The following is a 21,559-nucleotide window of genomic DNA, read 5'->3' on the forward strand; positions in this document are numbered from 1 at the left end:
TCTGCAGATGTGACTTCACCTCCCAGAAGCCCCCGACCCTCACCCTTACGGTGGGTTTGCACACCAACGCAAGGGGCTGCTCCCCACCTCTGAGAAGGGCAGCCAAGAGGCTGGCCGGCTATAAAATGCAGCGATGAGGGGGCCAGGGGCCGTGTCCACATGCACTGGGCGACCTCTCTGGGGGCCACGGGGCAGCACGTGCCCAAGTCCTGACCAGCCGTTCTCCGCCAGGAATTCAGGTGGACACACCCCACATACGTGAGATGCCCAAGTAGGAGTCTATTCAGCAGGAAAACTCTGGGAACAGCACACACACGTGTACCGTATATGCATACACTGATTTGTAGATAAATCGGGTCACACTGGGGCGTGGAATACTACATAGCTGGTAAAAAGAATACCGGGGCGAAGGGCTCCCTCGTGCACTCTTGGCGGGAGCGAATGGGTGTGGTGACTGTGGAAAACAGGACGCAGGTTCCTCTAAAAATGAACAGAACTACCCTGTGACCCAGTCATCCACCACTCGGCAACCACCCGATGAAAACAAAGACAAGCATTTGAAAAGACACATGCGTCTTCATGCCCACGGTAGCACTACTGACCGTGGTGAAGATATGGAGGCAGCCCAGGCGTCCTGCGACAGAGGAGTGGGTAAAGAAGGTGTGGTGTCGGGGCGCCTGGGTGGCACAGCCGTCAAGCGTCTGCCTTCGGCTCAGGGCGTGATCCCGCGTTCTGGGATCGAGCCCCACATCAGGCTCCTCCGCTATGAGCCTGCTTCTTCCTCTCCCACTCCCCCTGCTTGTGTTCCCTCTCTCGCTGGCTGTCTCTATCTCTGTCGAATTAATAAATAAAATCTTAAAAAAAAAAAAAAAGGTGTGGTGTACACACACACACACACACACACACACACACACACACACACTGGAATATTACTCAGCCATCAAAAAGAAAGACAGCTTGCCATTCGCAACAACATGGAGGGACCTAGAGAGTATTATGCTAAGTAAGACGGAGAAAGATAAACACTGTATTTCACTTATACTGGTATCTAAAAAACAAAACAAATGAACAAAAAAACCAGACTCTTCAATACAGAGAACAAACTGGGGTCACCAGAGGGGAGGTGGGTGGGTGGGGGGATGGGTGAAGTGGGTGATGGGGATTAAGAGGCATAAACCCCCAGTTAGAGCAGAAGTCTCGGGGATCAAAGTATGGCACAGGGAACATCATCAGTAATACCGTAACAACGCGGCATGGTGACAGACGGGGACGCGTCCTGTGCTGAGCACCGAGGAAGGCACAGACTCGTCAAATCACTACATCGTACACTATTCAGATACGGTTCCCTGTTTGAAACTTTACTAAATGGATTCCATCAAGACCCAAGTTCCCAAGAATAGCAGACAGACGTCCCATCATTTCTGACTGACTGGACATTTTGTTGGACCCCCTAAGGGACTCTGACACAGAGGAAAGAGGTCCAGTGGCCATGAGTGCAGCAGAACCCCAGCTCAGCACCCCGGGGCGGGAGGGCTGGGCTTGCAGCCACACGAGAGACCAGGAAGTCCAAGGACGAAGGGGGGTGTCCCCTGTGGGCTAGCCGGAGGGGAGGGCAGGACCTCTGAGTGAGCTGTGCCTCCTTCCCTGGGTTCTCCTGCATGGCGGCATCCCGTGGACACCCAGCGCACCCCAACCATCCTTGGATGGCTTTTCAATGTTCCATAATCAAACAGGATAACGTTGGACATTCGGATCTTTGCCAATTTCCCACTTAAAATTCATTTTTTTTTTTTTTTAAGTAGGCTCCAGACCCAATGTAGGGCTTGAACTCACGACCCCGAGATCAAGAGTCGCACGTTCTACCGACTGAGCCAGCCAGGCACCCTTTAAAATTTATTTTTAAGACTGATTTCAACCACCAGCAAACTCGACCCAGAAGCTCTTCTGTGCAGACGCTGACAGGGGTCACTGTGAAACAGTCCTAAGATTCTGTCCCTCGCCTTGGCAGGCTTGCTTCCCTCTGCGGGGAACGTCACACAGTCTGGAGGACGCATCTCACCCCAGTTCCCGCTAAGGTCTTCCACTACTTGAGCTCTGCTTGCAAAGGCACACGTTCTCTGCGATAAAACAGGGTCAGTGTCCACCACAAACACTTCTTATACTTCTTTCGAGCCAATGAGATGCCTAGTTCAGGTGGTGCTCCTCTGAAGGCTTCCAGGCCCGTGAATGCCACTTCCCAGCCGTGGGGACGAGAAAGGGTCACTGCCTCTCCAGCCCCCCGGCTACTCCCTCAGGCTCTCCATAGGCATTTACGGTGCTCCAGACCGGAACTCACTCACATTACCCACGTCCGACTCCCTAGGATGCGCACGTGTCTGACTATAACGCTGGACCTCTGAAGGGACCCTCGGTTTGCCAACAGACTCAGCAACCAAAGGCCACAGCCCTGCTGCACCACCTGTGGGGTACCAGCCGTGTGGCCCCCGCTGCCCCAAGTTCCCAGTGAGGCAGGTGTCAGGCACCCCTGTCAAGGAGGACAGACTCACAAAGGCAGTTATGAATCTCAAGCCCTGGCAGAGCTGGAGCTCCCTTCTTCCCTCCCACGTCCTGCAATCCCCCGCAGGCCCGGCCAGCGGGTCCCTGGGCTCCGGGACTGTCCATCGCCCTGGGGATGGTGTGGGCCACAGCTCTGCGGAAGCGTCTGGCTCCACTTTGAGTGGATGCTTCTTCTCCAGGAGCTCAGGACAGAGACAAGGGGCACCTCAACCCCACAGCAGGTGGCTCCTTCTCTTTGCCATCTGCCAGAGAATGAAGGTATCACAGAACTGTCCAGAACCGTGCCTAATCCAGGGCTCAGGTTTGCGCTCCGGGCCACCTGGGGCAGTGTCCTGCCTGCAAAGTGTCTGCAGGAGGAGTGCACACAGTTTCACCGGGGGACCAGACTCCTGCCCCTTGCATGGGCCCAGCCCAGCTGCAGAAGGACCAGGAAGTCTCTCTTCTCAGCCACAGTGGGAGGATGGGCCTTGGAGCCCTGACAAGCCCAAGCCCAGGCAGAGATTTCTTTTTTTAAGTCTAAAAACCCACAAAATGCCCCTCTCTTTGCCTTCCTCTTTAGTGACTGCTTAAAAATACCCAGCAGGGTTACAGAGCCAGGCCAGCTCGACCGCGGGCTGCATCCAGCTCAAGTCTGCAAAGGCTGAGCCAGGACGAGGCCCTCTCTTGCACCTGGCCTCCCTCCGGGACGTGGTCTTTGCTCTCTGCTTGGGAAAACCCATTAGAGAAGGCACATATCGCTGGCAAAAGCACCGTGAAGGTCCCAGGGGCTACCCCAGGCGGGACACGAGGAACATCACCACGCCTAGTCAGGCCACCATGCCAACCTCCGTGCACTATTCTGTGCACACAAGCATTTGCTAGGATTCACCAGCTTGACACCCCTTCAAGGGGACCCCCAGAAACACCCACTTATACCCTGGAATCAGCTGACTGTGCACCTGGCAGCAAAGCTTGTCACTTTGAGACCTTGTCCCCTCTGGTCCCTGTTCAAACCACACCACCCCACACTCCACTGACCGTGGACCACGTGGCCACCGTGGGCAGGTGGATGGCCTCCCAAGAGCACTGGGAAGATGACAAAGCGACAGCCATTCCCCCAGCCAGCCATGAGGAGAAGGAAGCAAACACTGCAGGCGCCACAGGAGGCCTGGAATGGTCCCTGCCTCCCCCTACCCTGGGGCACACCAGGGTCTCCATGGCTGCTAAGATGCCCACTGTCCAGCCCCCCGCGTACGGTTTATGCCCAGAATCTCAATCATCTCTACTTTCCGAACATCCCGCAGAGGCATTCCCCAGTGTCAGCACCGCCACAGTGGGACCTTTGAGGGGAGCACGAGGAGCCCCATACTGGACCTGAGTCACCCCTCCAATTGACCCTCCTTGTGCTTCTTCTCATCTTCCAGATGCTTCCAGGCCCAGCTGCTGTGTGAACGACAAGGGCCGTGTACAACGATGCAGGGTTGGCCTCGAGTAAACCCTGCTCTCAGGGCAGTGGAGACAACTAGACCGGACACATTCAACACCCTCGTCCCTCCAGACGGCGAGAAAGCACCTGGGAGTGAGCTCTGAAGGTCCCAGGTCAAGGGAAGCCTAGACCCCAGATTCCAGGAGTCCACTGTGCAGCCTCCACGCAGGAGAGGGGTCTACCCTCCTACCGCAGGCCAGGCAAGCTGGACCCCGGTCCCACCAACTTATCACCTGCCCTGGAGCCTGCCCCAACCGTCCTTCCTGCGGTGTGGACTCACACAGCAGGCGGGCATTCCCTTTCTGAGCCCCGCGTCACCTCCCAGGTGCTTCAGAAGGCGCAAGATATGGAAACATGGCGGCGGTTCTGTCCCCTAACATGTCATCTTCCAGGTGGGAAGACGCGGGCTGAGGCATTGGCCGGCCCTCGCGGTCCCCAGCCGGCCCGAGGCGGCTCCTTCCCTCCTGCGGACCAGTGCTGGGGACCGCGTTAGGAGCCACGCAGCACGGAGACAGCGGGGTCTCCTCACAGTTCACAGGAACCAAAATCAACTGAGAAATCTAGACGGGCCTCTAGAACATTCTTGCACCAGGACAAGCTGGGCCACCCCTCCGGCCCCACTAGGGCCTTGCCACTGCTCATGGCGGCCCCTCAGCAGGGCCACGGTTGTGCTAAGCAAGGATCCTGCCAGAGAAAGGCCTCCAGGTGCTGCCCATGGGCCCCCTCGCGCAAGCTGGCCCCCTCATCCACTGATGGGGACATGGGGACAGAACAGAGGGGGACCCCAAATGTGGGGGCAGAGCAACACCAGCCAAAGGACAGGACCCCTGCTTCCCTGCCTTTCAGCTGGCAAAGGGCTGAGGAAGTGGGACTGTATTCTGCCAAGGACTCGGGAAGTAGGATGTGTGTGCCTATCAACGGCCCTGTCTACTGGAGGTGACGGGACCTGAGGTCTCATTTCCTGCAGAACTGGTCCCAGAGCTTGGCCAGCTGGCTGTGCTGCCTGCCAGGCAGAGCTCGGGGCCGCCCCACGTGCCACCCGCTCCCGGGCCGCCTCTGTGCAAGCACGGTGGGTATGTCCCGCCACAGAAACAGGCTGAGCAAGGCACCCGCCCCGGGGACACGTGGTGGCCATGAGCAGTGCCCTTCAGGTCTTGGCAGGTCCCTGATGGCCACTGCCCAGGGCTGAGCTCTCCTGGGGAGGCTCTGCCCAGTCCTGCTGTCCTCACCCCTGGGACGTGCGGAGCCGGGCTGGCTGGGGCAGGGCCCCTTGGGGTGGGCTGCAGCCCGGTGCAGTAGGGAGCGCCTTGGGGGCTAGTCTCCATTTAAGAAAGGCCCCCCTCTCGCTGCAAAGTGCACGTGCAGCCAGCCTGACTCAGGCACTCTGCCTGCCGTGACCACACACACAGTCAAGACGGGAAGGTGCCACCACCACCACATCCCTGCTGGGGACACCTGAGCCACTGCGTGCCAGACACAGCGAAGGACGTGGGCCCGGCCTGCAACTGCCCACTGAAGGCCATGTGCAGGCAGGGACGTCCAGGGGACCATGGAGTAACAGAGAGAGTGGCCATCCTGGGCCAGGCACCAGGCACGGCTCCCCACGACACATACACGTGATCTGGTGCCTGTGAGAACCCCGAGTCTGGCCCCCTCACTTCAGACAGGGAGCAGCGGAGACGCAGACAGCCCCCCGCCCGTGCCCAGCCTCCACCCGCACAGCTCGGACCCTGCACAGGGACGACACCTGTGCAGGCACCCCGACAGGGCACGTGCTAGCCCTACCTCCAGGCGCAGGGTGGGGAGCACCCCTGGAGAGGAAGTGCCACCCAGAAGAGCAGAAAACCAGGTGCTACCCGGCCGGCCGGCCGTGGGGTTACCAGGAAAAGCAGACCACTCCTCCAGTCTTTGACCCTGTCAGCCGCTGATGCAGCTTCCCTAGGGGCTGGCGTGGCCCCGCCCTACCCACCCCCGGGTCCCTCAAGGCCTCCGCAGACCCTCCAGGCACCGGAAGCTCTGGCCCGGAAGCCGAAGTGCTGGCTGGGGGAGGGGCGGGGAGAGGCCTGCAGAGCCCCACGGCCAGGCTGCCCGTCGCCACATCCGCCCCATGTGCCCACCAGGCACGGACCACCTGCCACTAGCCTGGAGGCAGACCCCATCCTCACCTTCCCCAGCTCCCCCCCCCCCCAGGGCTGCCCCCACCGGCAGCCACCCTCCCAGAGACGCAGCTGGGAGGCCCGACGTCCCCGTCATCCCAGCACAGCCTTCTGGGGGCAGGGGGAGGAGGAAGAGCTGGTCAGGTCTCCAGTGTCACCAGGCATACGTGGACTGCTTAGAGGCTCTTCTAGCAACTCGATGAGCCAGAGACATCCTCCTCCCCATCGTCATCCCTACTTCACACACGAGAAAACCAAGGCCTGGACACTTCCAGAAGTCATGCCAGCGGCCAGTAGTGCATTCAGAGCCCGAAACCTGGCGTCTGCCCCCAGCCCAACACCAGCTTCTGAGTCCTCCCCGCCGGAGAGCCAATGCTCCCCCACGCGGGAGGCCCTGACCTGGGGCCTCACTGAGCTACTACACAGAGCTGGCCTCACCAGGCTCACTTCAGTCCAGTTCCTCACCAACCTCTCACACGTGCTCCAGGTTAGGGGTGCAGCGGGCGCCCCCCCTAAGGACGGCCTGAACCTGGCTGGCGGCACCAAGGCCCGCTCTGGAGTCTGGCAGGTGTGGGCCTTTCCAAAGAAACCCACTTGGCTAATTAGGTCCATCCAGGCTCCACAGTCCTCATTTTTTCTTCCCAGCTCAAAAGCCTAACAAGCAGGTGATACTACTGACCGTGCCAAAGACCAAGGGCGAATGAAGAGTGACCGGTTCCACGCCCAGAACGTGATCCCCGGGTGTGTGTTCAATGTCAAGCCGTCTCAGGCAGGGACGAACACTCGAATGACAACTCTAACTACAAACCCTGCATGAAAGCTTCCCGCTCCTCCCTGACCGACTGGTGCTTGGCTGGGGCCCCACGGGAGGTGGGCACGCCTGGCTGCCCCGGACAGGCTCCGTGCCTCAGATGGCAATCCCGCCCACAGCGTCCCAGGTGACAAAGGCTCTAGAAACATTTCAGCCACAGGCAGGACACTCCTCATGAAATTTCAGAGCCAGACGGATTTTTTTCTGAAATATAGACGGGAAACTCGAAACGCCTGCCCAAGCTTGCCCAACCCCCCGCCCCCAAGTCCCTGGGGCTGCCTCTCTTCTACCCCACAAAGCCCGAGGAGAGCCGAGCTGGACAGCCCCCTGCCCCCACCTGCAGGGACCTGGCGTCAGCAGGCTGGGACCCCTCCATCTCCAGTGGGAAGCGATTTTCTGCCTCTGTGGGGAGTGCCTGTGGCCAGGCTGCAAGCCCCCACCCCACCTACAGCGGCACCTGGCCTCCAGCTCCAGCGGGGGCGGAGCAGGCCCGGCTTTCCCGAGGAGTCTGACGAGCGCTGCTTGCTTCCTTGGCCTCAGCAACCCCACCCGTTCAGAAGGATGCCAGCTCGAAAACGTGCACGCCCACGTGGCTTCAACAGCAAGGATTTATAGTCTAAACGGGCACTGGTCAGGACCTGGCTACACAAAGGATCCCCGGCCAGCTACGCTGGCACCGCAGACCATCGGCTCAATGCTTATTGACAAGCTCGGATGGACGCATGTATTATTAAATGCAACGAGAAAAGCATAAAGCAGCACTTAAACGTACGCTTACTCACCTAAAGAGCCATCAGGGACGCTCGCGCTCAGCAGGGCCCGGGGTGGCGCCCGCCCACACAGACTCCCTAATGCCGGCAGGGCCGCACTGCCCGCTTTTCAGGTGAGCTCGCCGGGGCCAGGTGCACCTGATCTGCGAGCCCCAAGCGCCAGGCCGTGACCCGTCACAGGTGCACGAGGGGCACGAGCGGCACGTGGGGCTGAGTTCTGGGCCGGGGGCTCGAGGGGCGTGTCTAACTACCTTCTGCGGATTCTGCTGCAGCTCCTGACCGCGTCTGCATTAGAAAATGCACCTCTGTGTGTTTTTCTTGCCGGACATCACGATGTTTCCGAACATCAGTAGCTTCCCCAGATTCTCTCCGTCTCTCAGGCCACCCCGTGGGGAAGGGAAAGGCGGCTTGGTCCCCAGGAGCCTTGAGGACACTTCCGTCCTCCTGGCCCTCCCCCGGATGGGGCCGCGTGTGGCTTCATGTTCCTGGCGTCTACGCCTCGTTCCCCTCCATGCGCGTGTCCTGCCCCGCCAGGCCTGGCCGTCCAGTTACCCCAAAGAGGGACGCACGTGAGGCAGGGCGTCAGGGCCCGGCCGCCCAGGTTCGAGCTGTGTGACCCAGGCCGGCTACTAACCCCGTCCTCTCAGGTGCTGAGCTGTAAGACAGAGCTGGCCTCAGAGCGTCCGTGGGCTTTTCCCCACGACTCAGCACGCAGGTGGCAACCACGACTGTTAGCGACGACGTGATTAAAACCCGCCGGGGAGCGGCTGGCGGCGTCCTCTGAGCCTTTCAAGAGATGCGCCCATCATGGCGGAGCCATAAAAAGATCGCCTGCCAGGTTTCACGCGGTGCTCTTTCTACACCTTCGCCCCAGGACAGACATCAGAGGGGAAGAGCTTGCCCTCGGCGCTGAGGAAAGGCACCCCGGCGACGCACCCCTGTGCGCTCCGGCCTCCGCCCCTCAGGTCCTGTCCTAAAGGACGTCCCGGGCAGAGTGGCACCTGCTCCTCGAGGGTACCTGAGAACAGGTGGTGCTGACGTGAATACCCGCTCTCGTGGGGACCTAACAGTCACGTTCTAGCACAGAAAGAGGGGAAAGACCCATGGGGGGCCGCAGGGAGGTTGGGGTCGCACAGAAAGCCAAGGCCAGGACAGGTGTCCCCGGCTGGCACACCCGCGCGTCTGAGCGCCCACGCCTCAGTCCTGGCCGCCCTGTGTCCCCGTCCCCACTCCTCGCCTCTGGTGCCCGGAAAGGGAGGCCCGTGGCAGGGACAGTGGGAGCAGGGTCCAGGCTGCCTTGGACACGGCGTCCCCCCGCACTCACGTTACTGACCTACGTCTAAAACATTCACCAGCGGCCGTGACTCAGACGGGCTCTGGCTGTCTCTCGGAGAATATAAATCAAACGGCCCTCCCCGCTCCTGGGAGCGGCTGCCACTGCATCTCTGAACTTTTCAGTGGTTGGACCGTGAGCCTCTGGAGAGATGAAGTACCATTAGCGCCCACACAGCGCGAGGCTCGGTGCAGAGCCGTCCCCGACAGCCAGGCGCAGGGCCGCCGAGCCTGGCCATGCACAGCTTCTGCCCTGCCTCCGTTTCTCCGTCCCTCCACCCATGTCACTGAGGCCCACACCGGCCACCCTGTCACCCCGTGCAAGGCAGACCCGGCCCCGCTCCACAACACTGGCCGTCGGGAGAGGAAGCCCCGGGTGACCGCCACGGGAGGACCCAGGTGACGAGTGCACACCAGCCTTTGCAAACAAGGCAGAAGCAGGGCTCAGGTCAGCACAGTGGGGTCAGCGCCCACCAGGCGGCTTCTCCGGGAAGCCCTGGGCAGCTGTTCTGCACACCTGGAGAGCCAGGAGGGGACACTAAGGGCGACCTGGGGCCTAGATCTGAGGGGAGGCTGTTACCAGGGGGCACAGTGTCGCAGCCGCCTCAGCGAGAGCCGGAAACTCTGAGACACACGCAGCGGGTGCCCCTCCAGCGCTCTTTCCTAACGACGGCAACGGGAGCAACCACACGGAAAAGCCGGGTTGGCTGACCAGCGTACCCCGTGACAGGTGAGCCCGGAAGTGCAGAGCGAAATGCACACCCCAGACCCCAGCAGGGGCAGCCTCGAGACAGCGGCCGTCCTCTCTGCAGCCCCTGCCCCCAGTTGGGTTTTGGATCCCCGAGTCCAGGCAGACTGAGAGCCCGGCCGAACGACCTGGAAGCAGGGTCTCAAACACGGATCTGTACACCTACGTTCACAGTGGGAGTATTCACAGCAGCTGGAAGCTGAGAGCGGCCTGAGGGGAGCAGAACACACGGGCCCAAAATGTGCCACTCGGGCATACTGACCATGCTGGACTCAAGGTCCTTGAGAAGAGCCCGCACCAGAAGGACACTGGCACCCCCTCCTCCGGAAGCAGCAGATACGTTCCCCCGGGGAGGATGCCCTCCCTGCACCAGGACCGGAAGGCAGCCTCAGGGCCAGCGGCAGGGAACGGCGGCCCGGGGGGCTGTGTGGGCAGAGACCTCACTACGTCTCCACTGACTCGCCACCCCGAGCCCAAAGCCCTTTGTTTTGTCCATTCTTCGCAAATGGATTGTTTCTTCGTCCAGCGCGTAGGAAAACTGCCCTCTTTGGTCACTTCTTAGAGTCATATCTTTGGGGTCCCCATGCGTACAAAACTAAATTCGCTTTTCTCCTGTTGCTATGTCTTACGTTAATTTAATTATTAGACTGGCCACAGACCCAGAAGGGGAGACGGGAGATGCTCCCTCCCCCTACAATCCCAAGTGTCCTTTCAGGGATGAACGGATAAAGAAAATGCAGCAATCCACACAACTGAGCACCGTTTCCCTCCGTGCAGGGAAGGAGCATTCCGTCAACCCGCCTTCGAGGCGCCTCCAGAGCCCTCCAAGGTGACCTGGCTGATCACCCTGCACCCAGCACCCGGGGGGCACGGGGAGCCAACGCAGAGGCACACAGAGCTGCCACTCACGGGAACACACCGGCTCTTGGGGGTACTTGGCCCTCGACCTTTCCGTGGCTTGTGTTGACGTGACACAGGAGTGGCAGGAAGGTCACACAGCTCCCCCGCATGCGGAGTGAGGGGCAGGGTCCCTCCATGCATTTCCCTCCACACGGGGTCGGGGACAGGCCTCTGACACGGGCTCCACCTGGAAGGCACGCGTGCGGGGACACCAACAGTGACTGGCGCAAGTGTGACGCTTCTCGTTCCCACGTGACGCCAGCTCCCCCAAACACACAGTGGGGAGCACGACGTCCGATCCCCCCAGCACGGCGCTCCCCCCAGAACTGAGTCCATGGGGGGCGGGGGCCGCATCCTGCAGACAGGCTGTTGGAGAGGGTTGGGGCCGCGTGCTGGCCAAGCGCTCAGACCTGAATTTCAGGAAGTGACCCAACAGGCCGAGGCAACCACAAGGAAACAAATCTGACGGCCTTGCTCACGCCAACCCAATGTGCAGCGGTACAGCCGGCAGCCCCACGGGGCCAGGACGCCGCACCCCCAGAAACACGGAAGCTGCAAAATGGCCACCCAAAGTCATGAACCGTGGCGGAGGAAGGAGGTCACATCCGAGGTCCGACAGGGGCCACTGGCCAACATCTGAGCTAAACTGTGTCACGGGCGAGGCCACAGGAGACTGTGACAGGCCACAATCCAACCAGTGGCCACGCGGGAGCAGCATGGCGCCCAGGGCTGGCGGCGGGGTCTTGCACCTGGAACCCATAGCCGCCCTCACGAGCGCCGAGGAGCAGCGGCCTCCTCTGCCCAGATCCGCCACCAGCCCTGCCCCCTCCCTAGGCTGGGCCCGTGGGGAAGGTGCTTCCCACACCCCACTCACACTGTTCTCTGCGTGTGCATGCTGGGGCCTGTGGCTGCCCGCCCAGCTGTGAAAGCACAGATGCCCCGTGCCCAGTGTTTGCCAGGTCCCCAGGGCAGGAGGGGCTGGCAGACAGGGCAGAGGCCGAGTCACACCGGACCCTCCTGCCCCAACCAGGGGCTCCCTCTCAGTGTGGCTGAGGCCAGGGCAGAGCCCCCCCACACACATCCTGCTTCCATCCTACGTGTCCCAAGACACACAACGTCCTCCTCCTGGTGTTTAATACTGCGTGTCCTTTGCCGGCCCCTCCGGACCTGCTCCCTGCTCTACACGCCGACCACGCCCGTGGTCTACAGGGAGTGATGCGAAGCTCTGTCCCGGACCAGCAGCAGGAGCGAGCAGCGTTCTGGGGTGCACACAGTCATCCCCCCAGGCCCCCAAGTCTGCACAAGCTCTCCTGGGCACGAGATCACACCCTGAGGGACCTGCGCTGGCTTCCTACGGCTGCTGTGGAAAATCAACACAAACTCGGGGCTTCCAACAACATAAACATGTCATCACACGGCTCTGGAGTTCACAAGCCTGGCGTGGGACTTCCTGGGCTCACACCCAAGAACTGGCCGGTTCCTTTGGGAGGCTCCAGTGGAGAATCCATTCTTTGCCTTTCCAGCTTCCAGAGGCCTCCTGCATTCCTGGGCTCATGTCCCTTCCTCCCGCTTTTAGTTAAAATGATATATAAGCCCCATTTCTAACTGCTTCTTTCAGTTTTTCTTTTCTGCAAAGCTCCTGTGCATGTGGCAATATTAAAATTTGTGTGCCTTTTTCCTGTTAATCTCTCATTTGTCAGTTTCACAGGCCCCACTGACTGAACCTAAGAGAGTAGAGGAAAAGTTTTCCTTCCCTAAACCCAGCAGCATAGCATCTTCTCTCCTCTCTGCACTCCTGACTCTTTCTCATTAGGCACTCTGTCATTATATTCAGGGCCCACCTGGAGAATCCAGGATGATCTCCCTATCTCAAGATCCTTAATCACACCTCCGAAGTCCCTTTACCACGTACGGTAACATACAACTGACCCTTCGACCACACTGATTTGAACCACATGAGTCCTCTTACACGTGGATTTTTTCAATAAGTACAGGACATACTATAAATGGACTTTCTCTTCCCCATGATTTCTTTAATGACATTTTCTTCTCTCTGGCTGACTTTATTCTAAGAATTCAGCATATAATATATACAACATACAAGACATGTGTTAATTGACTCTTGATGTATAGGTAAGGCTTCCGGTCAACAGCAGGCTGTGAGTAGTTAAGCTTTAGGGCAACAAACATTCCACACAGATTTCAACTGTGTGGGGTTGGCGCCCCACCCCCACACGGTCCAGGGTCAACTGTATCTGCAGGTTCCAGGGATCAGGACACAGATGTCCACAGAAGCCCTTCCTTATTTTCTCTCTTGCAGACCCCCACTGCTGTTTGGTAATGTGGCCCAGTAGGGGCACAAGTCCTGCATTCTTCTTCCAGAAAAAAATAAGTTTTTTAGGTTTAATTCTCCCAACTTCTTGAAGCTGAGAAGTAATTCATAGGTCATTGTTATTCTGGGACGTCCACACCAAACCCCTCTGCCTTCCGAGAGTTCTGAGCCCACCTGGGTGCCCTGCAGGATGGGGGCTCTGCAGGGGGAGGGGAACACCGCACCCCTTCCGTGCGGGGGGGCGGCGCAGGGGAGGTGCCTATGCAGAAGTGCAGGCTGGGAAATCAGGAGCAAGGCAACTGCCAGGTAATATTAGTTTTAAGAATGGCCAGGAGTAGAATAAAAATGTAAATGACTGTTAACAAGGAGTGCAAAATAACAAGAAAACCAACACATTCCTTTGCCAGCTCCCCGTGATTGGTCATTCAGATGCAAATTCTACCCTGATTTTGGAAGGCTTACAAGCACCCCGTTGAGAGCCAGGCCTCTATGAATTCCAACCTCAGAACAAGCCCTGAGAGTTCCCAGCCTCATGGCTCTCCCCCCACTGGGTCTTTTTATGTAGCCCCGAAACACCAGCGGCCTCTTCAAGCAGGCGCAGTGGGGTCCCTGGTGTTTCAGGCCCTCTCCCACCCCCCCAGGGGCAGCACTGGCCACTTTCCTGGGCCAGACTGGCCAGGGCGCCTGGTGTGCCCCTCACTGTGCCAACTAGGATTCAGCTGAGACCCTAGATGGCAGCCACACCCGCTCCTGTGTGCAGAGCCTTAGGGCCTGGAGCCTGTCCACCCACACCCGGCCCTCTCCACCGCCATCCCTGCACAGACAGGCCTGGGTGTCCCTGCCCCCGGCCACTCCCTCGGTGCCCACGGCCTTCACTGGCTTCCTTGAGAGCCCACGAAACAGGGAGACACATCTGCTATGACACGTCCAGAGGGACCTAAACCCCCAGCCTCCCAGGCGAAGGACCCAGGAGCACGCCCAAGCCAGCAAGCGCTCGGCCAGGATCACGCCTGCCGGCCAGTGGACACACATACCCCTCCGGTCCTCGAGAAGAGGGGCAGGTCATTCGTGCCTCGGTCACTTGGGGACAGAAGGATGCCCGCCTGCTTCCTCAGCTCGGTCCCTCTCAGCTGAGCTGTGAGAACTGGGAAAACGAAGGGCCGTGTGCAGGAATGATGGGAAAGGCAGCATGCACCACAGGGCCCTGGTCAGCCAGGTGGGGACGACCGCACGTCACCCCAGTCCGTCAGAGGACTGACCGCGATCACGCACGGCGAGCACGGAGAACAAGCTCAAACTCAGATCTGTACGCGTTCTCGTACCCAGCAGTTTGTACGCGCTCTCGATTCTTCTAGCGGAAAAAAACCACGTCGTACCATCTGTACAGAAGGAACAAAGAAAACACACCTTTGGCAACAAGCCAAACCCCACCACCCACCCAGCCGGACTCACCTGTCCCGGGGCTGCACTCACGGGCCGGTCCCTGACCCACACTGCCCACAGAAGAACGGCGCTCAGGACCCCGTCTGCCCCACGCTCATGGGGACCTGTGCTCCGGGGGCGTCCGTCCTGACACCGCGGGGTCTCCAGGGCGCAGCCTGGGCGGGGCCGTGGGGACCAGCCACACACGCCACAAGGCACCCTTCAGCAGCGGGACAAGGCCCTGCGGTGAGCCTCCCTCGGGCCGTGGAACACGCTTGCCCCATTCTCGTCCCTATCAATGGCAGGCTGTGCACGATGTGGGCCCGATTGTTCTCCTGTATGGGCTCATTCAGGGTGCGGGGCAGGACCCAGCCCAGGCCAAGGAAGGAGGAAGGAGCTGTGCTCCCCCAGGAGAAAGGCGCCCTGGAGCCATGTGAAGACAGACAAGGGGTCCCGTCCAGGGCCAGGCCCTCAGGCCAGGTCACGGCAGTCCCCGAGGGCTGGGGCTCCAGGGCGAGGATGGGGGATGCCGCCTTGCGGGCTCTCCTGAAGGGCCCTGGGCGAGCCCCTCCGGACATCACTGTCCAGCCTTGGAGACAAGGAGAGTCGGGGCACCGGGGCTCGCGGCGAGGGCAGATGAGGCAGGGACGTGCACAAAGGACTTCCACACTGCTGGCCACGGTGCAGCTGGGCGGAGCGAACCTCAGCCCAGAAACCAAGCCACGTGCTGGCCGAGGAGCTCCGCGGCTGCCTCCTGACCACTGCCCATCAGCACACCCCTCCTGTGGGTGTGCCTCAGCTGGGGACTAGCGCTTGCGGTCTGTGAGGGGTGGGTGGGCGTCCCTGTGACCCTGCAGGCCTGGAAAGGGGCACGGTGAGGGGCGGCAGCACCCACACCTGCTGGTAACAAACCTGAGCTGACGGGCAGTGGGCAGGGAGACCCCACCGCTGCTGTGGGCAATGGCGACCTCCACGACAGGAGGACGTGGGCCTGGGACACAGCCGTGCTTGAAGACAGTGGACATCGAGCTCTGTGTGCCGCCCACGATGCCGCCGGCTCCTGGTCACAGCAGCCACCAGGACGGAGGACTGGCTGACGTGTCCGGCGCTGAGGGAAGCGGACACGTGACCTGGGTGGGGGAGGCAACTGCCACAACACACCGAGGGTTCGAGGCTCGGGTATAAGACAGGGACCGGCCGTGCCTGCGTGGCGACGGACGCTGGGCTGCAGGTGCCGTGTCCTCCCTGGCAGGATGGACGCTTGCTCGGTCCCAGACCCCAGGCCTGAACCCCCTGCACCCAGCGCACAAGGCTCACGTCCACCCCACCTGCGAGGCCGGCAGGACGGTCCCTGCCTCTTCGAAAGGGAGGGCTCCTAGGAATCCACAAGGCAGCGGGAGCGAGACGGTGACGAGAAGGCAGGAGGAAGGAGACCCTGTCTGGACGGCCCCCAGATTCCGGGCGCCTGCTCCAGGGACCTCCCCCTCCTCCTTCACCCTCCCAGAGCCCTTGGTGACGGCACCCTGAGCGCCGGGCTCAGAGGAAGCAGCAAGAGGCAGGGCGGCCACGGCAGGTGCTCGCGTGGGCTCCACGGGCCTGCTGCGCCCCGTCTGGCTTGGGGCGACTTTCAGGGCCTCCTGATGGCGCTCATCAGGAGTCTGAGAAGGTGCGCTCCGGGGGCCAGGGAGCTGGGGACCAGCTTGTCAGGACACGGACCACGGGTGAACAGTGGCCCCAGTCACACCGGCATCACGGAAACCCTGTGTCCCGTCATTCGTGAGAGGCGCAGAGGGTCTCTGGCTTCAAAGCACCTTTGAGGCAGCGAGCTCAAGTACTCTTCATACTCTGACTGGACTGGTATACGATTTACGCACCTGCAGACTTTCCTCAAGCCTGCGACACGCTCTGCAGTTTCAGGGTATTTTCACAGATTTGCAGTAACAAGCCGTGTAAAGAACAGGATCTTTTGACTTCGGTCCCACTTCCCATGCTAAGGTGCCCTTCATCCAGCAGCTGGGTCCACAGGCCCCGCCCGGGACCACCGCAGCCCGGCAGGACCCCAGACCCCAGAGTCCCCTCAGGGCTCCGTAAAAAACTAACATGTCTATTTCTAAAAGCCTATGGTCAGATACTGTACTTTCCTTCACAAAAATGGTAGCAAAGACCCCACTGCACACTTTCTGTCAAATGAAAACCAACGGACTCACATTCAAGTTCACCACATCCTGGTATCAATTTTAAGCATTAATTCAACCTACTCAGCCCAAGGACGCACCCTATATAATTCTGCCACTGGGACCTGGCCTTGGTCACGGCCCCAAAGTTCACGCCCCAGCGATGGTGCCAGGGAGCACCGAGGGACGCAGAGCAGCCTGCCTCGGTTTCACCAAGAACGGTCCAGACATCACCCTCTCTCTGAACTTGACCCACATCGTGTGGCCCACCCAGGACACGGGCTTCTCTCCTGGAGACCCCTCCCCTGCACAATGCCCGTGCAGCACGACTGCCATTCTCAGTCATGCCGACCCCCTTGTCTCTGCCCTTGTCCCTGCCCAGGCACTTTCCACACATCAGCCATGCAAGCCACGCTGCACACACACGCTTCGAACACAGCCCAGGCCCTTCTGGGTAAAGTGCCCCTGATCTCCCAGGAAAAACAAGGCCTCAAGGGACAGGCCATCGTGGGGGAGCTCCCCGGGGGTCTGCATGGTGGGCCGGCCATCATGGGTGTGCTCCCAGGGGTCTGCGTGGTGGGCAGGCCATCATCTAGTTGGGGGAACATGGGCTCCCCAGGCAGAGAACCTGCAAGCCCAGAGTTGAGAGACCCCAGCACATCAGGGGCACAGCTGCAAGAGGGACATGGCCGGGGAGCTGATATCAAGGGGGACCCTGGCCTGGGAATAGCATGGGGCTAAGCTGCATCAGGGTTCCGGCTTGAGAAGGGGGCAAGGGAGGCCCAGAGGCAGGAGGAGAGGGCACCAGCCTCCTCAGGCCTGGGGGTTCTTCCTCTCAGGGCTGGTGGGTCCCCAGTGCCTGGCCCCCGAGGCCCCCCAGCGTTCCGGGCTGAGAATGGCTAGGCCCATTCTCATCCCAGACTTCATGCCAGTCTAGCGCTTTCTGCTCCCAGCCCTCCCTCCTGGGCCTGCACCAAAATGTCCTTAACTCGGGCCCTCTGGTCAGCAATGCAGCACAGGCTCCACCTGCCTGGCATAGCTGGGGCCCATCACCCTGGAGCACGGGGAGGGGTGGACGTGGGGGGAATGCTTCCCTGGGACCCTGTCCGTGTTTAAATGTGTCTCTTCCCACGGACACGCCGCTCTGTTTATCTGCACATGCTTGAATCCTTCGGTTTATGGAAGTGCAGACCACCACAGGCCAGGCTGGGGCCCTGGGAGCACCAAGAGGTGTTCTCCCTTCCCTCTCACCACAGCCTCTGGCCCTTGGCTTCCTCCCCTCTCCCCCAGGGGTCCTGCTCCCCATCCTGCCCATGAGACCTGCTCCCCATCCTCCCCTCCCCCCCCAGGGGTCCTGCTCCCATCCTGCCCACAGGGCCAGCTCCCCGTCTTTCTCCCATGGGGAAGCTCCCAGGTCACTTCCCGCTGACCTCGGAGTATATATACTGCAGCCTTTTCCTGTGGAGACTCCGGTCACACCGGTATTTGGGAAAGAGATGAGCCTGTCTTACAATGTGTTCCCTGGACCCCACCCACCCACGCCTGCTGGCTGCAAAGCAGGCTGGGCCACCAGCAGCTACCAAGGAGGACCTGTGTGGGGTAGACAGCCCCAGCCTGCAGTGCCCACACCCACCCCGCCCCACCCCTGCTGAGGCTTCCTCGTGTGAGTCTGCTAGTTGTCAGTCCCGTGTGGGGTGCAGCGTGTGAAGCCCCAGGCACACCTCCACCTGCTCCGCGGGCAGGGCCAGGGTCACGAGAGGGTAAGTGAGGGCCCTGACTTCACCAGGCTCCCGGCACGGGTGGGGCTGCCCAGCTTGGGCGGCACCGCAGGACCCAGGCACAGACGGTGTTTGGAGAACACAAAGGCTGTCTGGGGGACACTGAAGGCATCTGGGGACACAGAGGACCGTTGCTCAGAGGGCCTGAGTCAGTGCCTGGGTGTGAGTTTCCAGCAGCTGAAGTCAGACACGTAGCACACACACCCACCGTGCACACACACCCACCGTGCACACACACCCACCTACCGTGCACACATGTGCCCCCACTACGCACACACACCCACCTACCGTGCACACGCACCCCCACCGCGCACACACACCCACCGTGCACACGCACCCACCGTGCACAAACCAAGAGCACCCGTGCCCAGAGGAAACCATGCCGTGGCACGTCCCCGACACAGCGGCAGAGCCCGTGGTTTGTGCTGCCTCGTCACGCCCCCGCGATAACCCCGTTTGGTGCCTTATCCTCACATACTACCTACTTCACTTACTAAATCAGCTTTTAAAACTCTGCACCGAGGGTCACCGACACAACGTGATTGTCTGTGTGTCCCTTTCTGCCTGGCTCTCCCTCCCACCCACACAAGACCGTCCTCCTTGCTGCCCCTAGCAGCACAGCTATCCTGCGTCCGCCCACACTGTCCTCTGCCCAGAGGCTGTGAGAACATGCCCACGTGCACACGCGGTCCTACGTGCGCACACAGAACTGCTGCCGTAACGTCTCCTGGGGTCACAGAGCACAGTGCGGGGGCCGGGGCTCCTGCACTCGCCGTGGACACACACCGCACAGCTGCTACCAATGAGACATTGGTGCCTCACAGGCACACAGGCCAGGGGGACGGGAGTGAGCACCCCCAAAGGGAACAACGCACATGAGCCCAGGATACCTCGCACACTGGAGGCTCCGCTCCCCGGTTGAGGGGGGATCACTGAGTTACTAGTGCTGGCCCACTGCAAGGGCATAATATTGGACTCCCCCGCCCTCAGTCTTATTCCACATTACGCAAATGCATTCTCGATGTGCTCGAGAGCTGGGTCCAAGAACACAGAATGAGAGAACCCCCTCCAGGCAACCAAGAGACAGCCCGTGTGATCTTCCTGACAGACACCGGCAGCAGAAGGCACAAAAGACAGAGAGACACATTCAGCTGCACAATGACCTAATCCTGACCAAGTAAGCAGCGGACAGCAGAACGGGGGAGTCAGGATCTTCAAGGCAGAGGACCATCCACGCCCGTCACAAAGCACCCCTGCACATGCGCGAGGGAGGAGCACTCCGCGAGAACACGACAGTTCTCTGTCTGTGAGCAAAGACCCGAACTCGCCAGCACGCAGGGGGACACGCGTCCTGCCGCTCTGCCCCGCGCAGACGGACGAGGACAGGAAGCCCCTCGTGCCCACGGCTGAGAAAGCACGCCGCCGTCAGGGTAGGCGCACGTCCTCGGGGGGAGAGACCCACTGCTGGATTCTCTCGCCAACGGATCTTGCACGGTCTGCAGAACAAAGAGACCCACGCCCTGACCCAGCATGACCACTCCCTGAAATCCACGCACTGAATCACAGGCCCGTGCGAGTGGCCACGGTATTTAGGGCAGCACTGTTTATACTGGCTGTGTATTCTTCTCCTGCGGTAGCTTTAACAAATGACCACAGGCTGGGTGGCCGAGAACAACAGAAATCTATTCTCTCCGTTCTGGAGGCTGCGCGTCTAACATTGGTTTCACCGGGCTGAAATGACCGCGTCAGCAGGGGCGCGTCCCTTCCGGAGGCTCTGGGGCAGGACCCTCCCCTGCCTCGTCCAGCTTCTGGTGGCTCCCAGCTTCCCTTAATGTGTGGCCACTGCATTAGTCAGGGTCCCCGGGGCCACAGAATCAACAGGGTGCACACATTTAACGGATTTATTACAATAAATCAGACCCTGCAATCCTGCAGGCTGGAAAGCCCTGGCATGTGCAGGGGGGAAGCTGGAGACCTAGGAGAGAGGATGGTGCTAGTCCCAGCTCCAGCCGGATCTGAAAGTGGGAGAAGACCATGACTCAGCTCACCGCAGCCTGGCAGAGCAGGAAATTTCCCTTACTCTGCCTTTCCGCTCCGTTCAAGCCTTCCACTGATTAGACAAGGCCCACCCTCACCCAGGACCTCAGCTGCTTTACTTGGTCCTCTGATCTGAACACAAATCTCGTCCAGAGACACCCTCACAGACATGCCCAGAATCCTGCTGAGCCAGGTATCTGGGTGCCGGCAGGCCGCTGAGCTGCCACCGTCCACACACAACTCTTAAGTTCTATCTTCGCATCACTTTTTCCTCTTGTCTTCCAGCCCCCTGACCCCTGCCTGCCTCTCGGAAGGTCACTGTGATGGCCTTTAGGGCCCACCAGGTAACCCATGATCACCTCTCACGTCAACATCCTGAACTGAATTGCACGGGCACAGACTGTTTCCAGACAAGGCAGCACTCAAAGTTCCAGGGACCGAGGCTGGATTGTTCAGGGACCACAGAACCAATCCTACAGCCTGGGCGAGTGGCTCCAAGTGGGACCTGGTCCAAGCTCATAAGGGAAGCCAGACCAGTCAGGAATCACCGCCTCCCCCACCCCACTCCCTAAATGTGGCCAGGACGACCGTCTCCTCTCTGTAACGAATGCACCCTGGCCTCTCTCGGTTTACAGTGAGGCACCGGGCAAACATTGGCCACTGTGTGCTTGCAAAAATGAGCGTCCCACCGGACTCAGAGGTGGGGGCCGTCCACGACCCTAGGTAGTCATGCCTTTCCCTGGAGACACTCCCAGACATGCGTGTCGGTGTAGGAGGTTTGCACAGGAGGAAGGAGGAACCTCCTTCCTAAAACCACTCCTGCTCCCAAACCATGGAGGCTACGCGTAGCCCTAACGCCGGCCAGGGCTCCCCATGGTGGGCTCTGCCTCGCCCACACTCCCAGTCCCACTCCCAGGTGCCTCAGCACCCAGAGCTCCACAGGGGTGCACTGGAGGGCTTGTGCCCCACAGCAGCCACACCCCTTCCCCCCTGCACAAGCACCTGCTGAGACCCCTCCCCACCTTCCTGCACCACAGCCTTTGTCCCTGCAGTAGTGATGGAGGCTCCCTGAGGGCCA

General features: G+C 60.4%; 1 protein-coding gene across 4 annotated transcripts in view; it reads right to left on the bottom strand.

The window, feature by feature from the left end:
• The window catches only part of SEMA4D (semaphorin 4D), a 96,092-nt gene that overhangs the window by 42,635 nt on the left and 31,898 nt on the right, over positions 1–21,559 (bottom strand). The window contains exon 1 of one of the 4 annotated variants that reach the window (XM_045772370.2): positions 14,105–14,449. The exons of 2 other annotated variants lie outside the window; for them this stretch is intronic. In XM_045772370.2, the coding sequence (XP_045628326.1) occupies positions 14,105–14,136 (32 nt within the window). In that variant the 5' untranslated portion in view covers positions 14,137–14,449. Of the gene's footprint in view, positions 1–5,806; positions 5,954–14,104; positions 14,450–21,559 lie in introns of those variants that run through there. One more of the 4 variants, XM_087858903.1, reaches the window with a different exon arrangement.

The sequence above is a fragment of the Ursus americanus genome, chromosome 34 (genome assembly GCF_024610735.1).
Source record: "Ursus americanus isolate L20-20 chromosome 34, mUrsAme1.1.p, whole genome shotgun sequence".
NCBI lineage: Eukaryota > Metazoa > Chordata > Mammalia > Carnivora > Ursidae > Ursus > Ursus americanus.